An 8124-nucleotide genomic window follows, 5' to 3' on the forward strand; every position below is an offset into this window, starting at 1 on the left:
ATTTATTAAACCGACCTCCAAGGTCCTAATCTTGGCTCCACCACTGTCTATGTGAGACGAGTCCCCAAGCATTAACGAACTTATTCAATGTTATTATGTCCATTGGCTGCCTCCCTGCATATAATAATGGTCCATTTGGCTATCAACTTGAGAAGTTCATAATACTCCGTATATATTTGCCATTTTGGGAAGGAAAAAAAGAGAAATGATATTGACACTCCAAATATTGATGCTGACACTCTAAAATCAGTATAACTGCAAGGTCACTTTCCTTTATTTTTTAAAGTGTTTGTATTAATTTTTGGAGTGCCAATATCATTTTCAAAAAAAAAGGAAAGGAGAAAAGTTACGTTTTTCTCCTTTACCCAATACTGGGAAAAAAGAGTTGGTTAACATACCTTTACCTAAAGCTGGGCAACAAATACGAAACACGATAACACGATACGAACCAGACACAAAGTTAGTGGGTTAGGGTTGAACATTTTTTACACGAAACACGAAAATGACACGACTCGAAAACACGAATTCTAAATGGGTCGGGGTCGGGTTGAAAACGCGAGACACAAAATTGACACGACCAACACGGTTTCTAATCTGTGTCACCTATTAACACGAACATATATATATATATATATATATATGATATATCTGTAATTCTATATAGAGTTGGGCAATGGACACGATAACACGACACGAATCGAACACGAAGCTAACGGGTTAGGATTGAGCATTTCTGACACGAAACACGAAAATAACACGACTCGAGAAACACAAATTCTAAATAAGTCGGATTCGGGTTGAATGGTTTATGATACGAACCCGATTAACACGACACGAACACGATTCGATACTACCTGTTACCCAGATCTACCCTTACCCAATAAAGGGTAAAAAGTCATAGTATTTCCCACGACAAAAGTTACTGTTTTTCCCTCCAAAATAGTCAGCTCAAAGGCCCCACCGCCACAATGTGCCTGAGGTGGCAGCATGTCGTTTCTCAGACCTCACGTCTCCTTGTGCACTCCCCTCAACTGAATCCTATATATACTCCAACGTCTCCTTGTGCACTCCCCTCTACTGAATCCTGTAAATTCGACTGAATCCTGTAAATAATTTCAGCCTCTTCAAAAATCCTCATTCATTCCAGCCTATTCAAAATCATACTGAATTCACCGAGTTCCTCCCAAATCTCCCACCAGAAATGGCGATGTCCACTGAATTCACCGAGCTCTTCCCAAATCTCCCAGAAGAATTGGCTCTCGAGTGCCTGACCCGGCTCAACTACGCGGCCCGCTGCGTCGGTGCCTTGGTCTGCCGCCGCTGGCGCGAGCTCCTCCTCAGCAGGGACTTCTTCTATCACCGAAAACGCACCGGGTTCACCCAAAAAGCTGCCGTTATGGTCCAATCAATCCCGGTTCAGGGAGAAATACCAGTTCGCTTCCCGAGCTACGGGTTGACGATATACTACCCGGAGAGCGGGATTTGGGACCGGGTCGACCCTGTTCCGGAGTACCCAGATGGGCTTCCCCTGTTCTGTCAGGTGGTGAGCTCTGAAGGAAAACTAGTGGTCATGGGCGGGTTGGACCCGACGAGTTGGGAACCGGTCCGGGACGTGTTCGTGTATGAGTTCACGACTGGGAGCTGGACTCGGCGCAGGGACATGCCTTCCTGCCGATCATTCTTCGCCGCCGCCGCCGTCGACGGAGTGGTGTTCGTCGCCGGCGGGCACGACGCGAACAAGAACTCGTTGAGCACCGCTTGGAAGTACGACATTTGGGCGGATGGATGGACTGAGCTACCCGGGATGAACGAGGAGCGCGACGAATGCGAAGGGATTGTGGTCGGCTCTGAGTTTTGGGTGGTGAGCGGGTACGCCACCCAGGCCCAAGGCAGGTTTATGAGGAGCGCCGAGTCGTTCGGACCCGGCACGGGAGAGTGGAGGTTAGCCCAGGACGCGTGGGTGGTGACTCAGTCCCCGACGACGTGCGGCGGTGTGGGGGCTGGGAATGGAGCGTTCGTAAGTTGGGCCGAAATTGACCCGGTTGTGCAGGCCGTGGGCCTCGTTGCATTTGGGGTCGATATGGATGGTTGGACGTTGGAAACCGGGCGGGAACACCATAGTGGGCCTTTCGGGTTTTACCATGTGGAGCGGAAGAACGAAGGGCAGATTGGTAAAGTGGTGAAGATCGAAGCCCCTGAGGAGTTCTCTGGATGCGCTCGATCGGGGGGTTGTATTGAATTCTGATATTCTTTTGTTTTTTGTTTTGATAAGCTGATATTTTTTTTGTTGTATTGATTAATCAAAGTAAAGTTATAATGATTAAAAAGACAGAGAGCACAAAACACCATAACTCACAAAATGTATCACAATCGACACTAAATCCGATTGGTAATCACATGCTAGCTGCTGACTATCCTAAGAGCACCACATTAAACGAAACAAAACAACAACAAACACCACTTAATTATTACTATTTTTATTGAACGGGACAAGAAAACCTATCCTGGGATATTTAACCGTTTATTATTACTCCCTCCGTCCCATAATATTTATCCGGTCCGCAAAATGAAGACTATAAAATAATGTATTTCTTTCAAGAAAAAATTCAAATTTTTTTCATAAGTTAAAAGAACTCGTCAAGATCTAGTAAATTGTTGAATTTTTTTCCAACTTTTCTTACAAAAATTGTATTATTTTTACGTCTCCGTTTTGCGGACCAGACAAATATTATAGGACGGAAGGAGTATTAGTTATCAATCCTGGGATATTTAACCGTTTATTATTATTAGTTATCAATGGAAGAGGCTTTGTTACCGTATATTATTACATGTGCATAGTCAGAGTGGCCGTTCAATAAAATTTCTTATTTTTTATTTCCAAAATATGCAAGAAAGCAGTGCTATAAGGAAGGAATTGAACGGATAAACCGTTTTATTTTGAAAATGGATTCCCTCTCTGTTTATTGGAAATATATATGAAGAATAAAGTCCAAAACTACTTAAACTAAACAAAGCTAATGCTCATAAAATGATCTGGGAATATATGGTACTGTTATTGAATCAGAAGTATGCAAGTAAGACTTGGAATTGCGAGAGAAAAATGGGAAAAACCAAACTGGGACAAGTCGGCATTATGTACGCAGATAATCTATTACGGATGTAATATTATAGTTGTCGGATGCGAATTATAATATTACGGACGTAATTTGTTTTTGCGTATGCGATTTCAACTATTATATACGGACGTAATTGGGTTTAAGGAATGAAATTGTAGCCGTGAAAATGGGGCTACGTCCGTAATACACACATTCTTTAGTTTTATTCTTAACTATTCTGAGAGATAAATACATGAAAGATGTGTAAGACTAAATTTTGTAATCGGTCTTTATGGCCCAAATGTTTTAAGTATGGCATATACGAATAATGGGTCCAATAAGATTCTTCATATCTTTATGCCTAAGATTTTATTCTATTGGTCAAATAGAGAAGTTGTTTCTATTTAGACTCTACTTTGATGGAAAGTGAGTATAATGTTTTATAAGGAAACTGGTCCTGTCTCTTCCTATAAAAGAGCATCTAGGGTTTCATCAGATCGATGTGATATACTAAACAGCTAAAATGAAAGGCAAGGGAGAGAAACCCGTCTTCCACCTAAGGCTTAATGCTCTAGTAAATTATGGTTGCTATAGTCACTTACTGGATCGTTCAAGTTCCACATAAATGGATCCTGGTATGCCGTTCTTAATTCCTTAAGTTCCGCTTAATATTTGTATTGTGATAATCGTGATAGTTCTAAACCCTAGAAGGGTCGTTAATTATTTAACGCCATTAAGAATAATTTTACATGTGGTATCAGAGCTTTAGGTTTATGAACATCATGATTTCCCATTACAAAATAAATACAATAAAGTATTTGATTATGTTCTTCTCGAAACAAGACCGACGATTAATTGTTCTGGTAGTGCTTGCTAATTTTGAGTTCACGTACTACTGCTCCTTAAAGCAAGTGAATGGTTATGATTTTTGTTTTACATACCATATATGTCCATAAAGCTGTAGCCGGCCTCTACACGAGTTTCAATATTATTTATTGGCCATAAAGAAAGTGAAGTTTGATTACTGGCCTTAATTTGTTTTCCTTTGCAATATTGATACATTTAACGGGACAATGAATAGCTAGCAAGAAACTAATCTTGGGATTATGAAGATGTACCTATAGTTATATGGCGTGGCTGTAAAGTTGATGCGTATTTTGGTAGGTTTCCTATTCTTGCCTTAAGAATTGATGTTGGCCTTATATGTTACTGTAACAGTATCATATTTGTCCATTATTATGTATCATCAGATTGCTAAAGTATTTGTGAATTGTTTTTATTCACCTTATAGTTATATGAAAAATTATTGTTTCGACTAATAATCTATATTATGATCGATTTGGTAGTCACCAAAGTGACCCAATCATAATGGTTCGTAGATTAGTCGTTTTTTATAGTTTTATTGTGAATACCTCGTTATTCGCCTTATGTCCATAAAGAAAGTTACTGATTTGAATCTATAATATGGAAGATTTGGTAGTCACCAAAGTGACCCGATCATAATAATTCTCAGATATCAAATCATATTATGGAATTGTGAATAATCTAAGATTCACCTAATGTCCATGAAAAGATCACCATTTTGATTTGATTCTATGTAAGGATATGGTTTGGGCTAAAACAATCCAACTGGCATATTGATAGATGTTAATCAAATTATGAAATTCTAATACCTATTATGATGAGGTGTAAAAATAGTGATACTTTTCTTTTTGTTTTTTAAATCACCTAAAGTTTATGCAAAAGTCATTATCTTGATTGAAATCAATATTAAGATACGGTTCGGTAGTCACCAAAGTGATCCAACTGGGATGTTTCATAGATTTCAATTAAATCACTGAAACTTAACACTTATTTTATTTGATATTTTTATTACGATACGGTTTGGTAGTTACCAAAGTGGCCCAACTGGAATGATTCATAAATATCAAGTTATATATGAAACTTATTCCCTTTTTTTAAGTGTTAAGAATAATGACTTTGCAAATCGCAGTTCTCTAATTGCATGGATATTAGGTAGGCCCAAAAGTGCACCACTTCTAAGTGATTAGTGAATTGGAATAGGATAATTATAAGTATTCATAATTGAGATTGAATTTGGGTACTCAAAGGTAACAAACCTACTTAATTATGAATCCTTATCGATTAGTCCTATTGGTGAAAGGGAATCTTAATAGTGTAACATTAGATGAACCCAAAGGCAGATCACCGTTGCACTATATATTATTGTTTGGACAAATTTTATTTTGCCAATTTATTGGTAACTCAAAGTATTATTGTAGTGAGCATATGTCATGTGTGCATTGTCGATATATTTGTTTCACATTCACATGCTTAGTCTGTTTTGTTTTAATTTAAATGATTAAGTTTCTCATATTGAAAAGGACAAGTTTAGTTTTATTTTTTTGAAACTAGATCTTGATAAAGTATTGATTCTTGAGAATTGCAAAATAATTTTATTTTATTTTGGTAAAGTATGAATGAAATAGAATAGACTAAGCCTTATGTTCATGTGAATATTTAAGGTGAGCACTATTATGTTTATTGTGCTTAGAATGTCTGAGAATACCATTAAAATGTTATATTTGGCTTACTCAACTAAAGTATTTGAGAATTAAAGTAAAGGAAGCCTAAGTGGGACATGAAGTTGGCATTATGTAGTGCCAATGAGTCTATTAATGATTTTAGACTCGAAAGAATGTAAGGGTAATGATATATGTCCCTTCTGTAAATAGTTGAGGCATTATCATAAAGTTTGCAATAAACGTAGGAAGTGATTCGAAAGGGAAAAGTGATTACTAATGTTGTATGTTTCGAATTAAACCTAGCTAATTGTAAGTCCCTCAACTATGAAGTGATTTGATTATGAGCTACTGCTTAAGTTTATAACCAAGATGCAGAGAGATTTGAAATTGTTGAATTCATAAGCGCATTGAGTTCTAAAGATTTGGGTTACGGTTTTTATTAAAAGAGCTTTATGACTTATCATTTGCTATTTAAGAGTTGGTTATCATTTTGTGGTTTCTATAATGTTTACAAATTTAATTTCCTTTGTTCGAACTAAATTTTATTGTTATGTTTTTTCAAGTTTTGAAACCAAATTTTATGGTGATTGAAAAATACCAATTATTGTCTTATGATATTTTATTATGTTTGAATGAACTAAAATTTGATGACCATTTTATTAAGAACTCTCCTTATGTTGCATCATAATGTTAGTTTGGTTAGTAATCTCATGAACGAAAATTATTTCATCTTGTGACATTTGCGATTAAAACTATGTTTCAATCAAGCATATTAAGAGATTGATATATAACAGAAATTTCATTAATCTCCTGTATGTGTGATTTGCATTAAGTATAAGTAAATCATATTCAGTAAGGAGTAAGTCACAAGAAATAACAGGTTTTTTAAAGTGATTTATATAGACATGAGAAATTTCATCTAAGAGACCTATTTTATCACTTATAGATGACTTTTCTTATTATGTTATCTTTTCTATTACATAAAGATCTCAATCAATAAATGCTAAGGTGTATGTTATTGAGATAGAAATGGCTAAATATAAAATATTGTAAAAGTCATGAGGTATGACATAGGTGATGAATATTATGAGAGGTCTGTTCTATTTAGCATAATGTGATAGCTGAAAGGTAATTGTATATTATTGGATATGGTTAGAAGTATGTCTGTAATTCTGAAATACCCATTATGTGGTGGATAGATACTTCTAAGCCTGCTACATTTATGTGAATCAGGTTTCTAGTAAGACAGTTTCAAATACTTCTTTTGAATTGTGGATGGAAAAGAAATCAAACTCAGGACACCTGAATGTTTAAGGTTGTCCAGCAGAGGACAGAATTTTTAATTCACATGAAAGAATTTGAATTTTAGAATGAGTTATGAGGACCTCATTGGTTACTCTAGAAAATTTGAAGGGTATGAGTTGTACTATTAAACTATTGTACGAGAATTATAGAAATCTGTCATTTAGATTCTTTATGAATGGTGAAATCAGTGGGAGTGATAAACCATAGAATGTGGTCACATCAAAGTTAGGGTATAAGTGTCTTTACCCATAACTTAGAATGATGTTGTTCTTACTGTTGTTAAACAACATAATGATTTAGAATAATAAGTTAGTTGTCAATCACTCCATAATGAGATTGACGCCAATGAAGAAATTGTAGAACAATCAAAGTAGATAGCATTAAGAATATCTCGAAGGAACAAGAGATTTGCTATTTGAATGATTATTTGATTTATCTACATGAATGCTTTTGATCCGATTTTATTTTCACAAGCCACTTAAAGTGATAATTTTACTAAATGAATTGATGCCATGAATGATGAGTTGAACCAATGAACATAATCAAGTTTGAAATTTTGTTGGATTGCCATAAGGATACAAGAAAGTATGTTGTAAGTGAGTCTTCAAGACTACATTTGACAATATAGAACGATATAAAGTCAAACTTGTAGCCAATTGTTACACTCAGAAAGGAGGCGTAATTTTATGGAGCCCTTCTCTTTTGTATCCGAGAAGAACTCGCTGAAAATTTATTGTGGCATTGGTAGGTAACTCTTTATGTTTGGGAGTTATGTTTGGAAGTGAAAATAAGCTTTTGAATGAAAGCTTAGATGATGGAGTCTATATGAATCAACCTAAGGTTTCTCAATTTAAGTAAAAAAGCACTTTGATACAAATCTAGGAAGTCAACTTATGGATGCAAACAAGCTCCTACTACTATTGGTTTCTTATGTTTGCTGATACTATTGGTTTCTTTGGAATTAAGTAAAAACATTATTAACTGGTATATATATCCAAAGATTAGTGGGAGTAAATTTATGTTTTTTGACATGTATGTTAACGGTATTTTGCTTGCTGTAGTGATATTTAGTGTTTGCACTTAAAAGTTTTTCTCATGAACTTTTAAATTGAAGGTTATATGCTCACATTGAGGAAATCCGATGATTTTGAGTTTATTAGCTACTCGGATTCAGATTTTGCTTGAAGTTTTGGTAGTAG

General features: G+C 35.7%; 1 protein-coding gene across 1 annotated transcript; it reads left to right on the plus strand.

The window, feature by feature from the left end:
* The first annotated feature begins 1090 nt into the window (after positions 1-1090).
* On the plus strand, positions 1091-2298 carry LOC131319317 (F-box/kelch-repeat protein At1g80440-like). The gene has a single exon (XM_058349522.1). It carries the CDS (start codon positions 1202-1204, stop codon positions 2243-2245), a length of 1044 nt encoding a protein of 347 aa, XP_058205505.1. The 5' UTR covers positions 1091-1201; the 3' UTR covers positions 2246-2298.
* Positions 2299-8124: the final 5826 nt, after the last annotated feature.

The sequence above is a fragment of the Rhododendron vialii genome, chromosome 3a, assembly GCF_030253575.1.
Source record: "Rhododendron vialii isolate Sample 1 chromosome 3a, ASM3025357v1".
Lineage (NCBI taxonomy): Eukaryota > Viridiplantae > Streptophyta > Magnoliopsida > Ericales > Ericaceae > Rhododendron > Rhododendron vialii.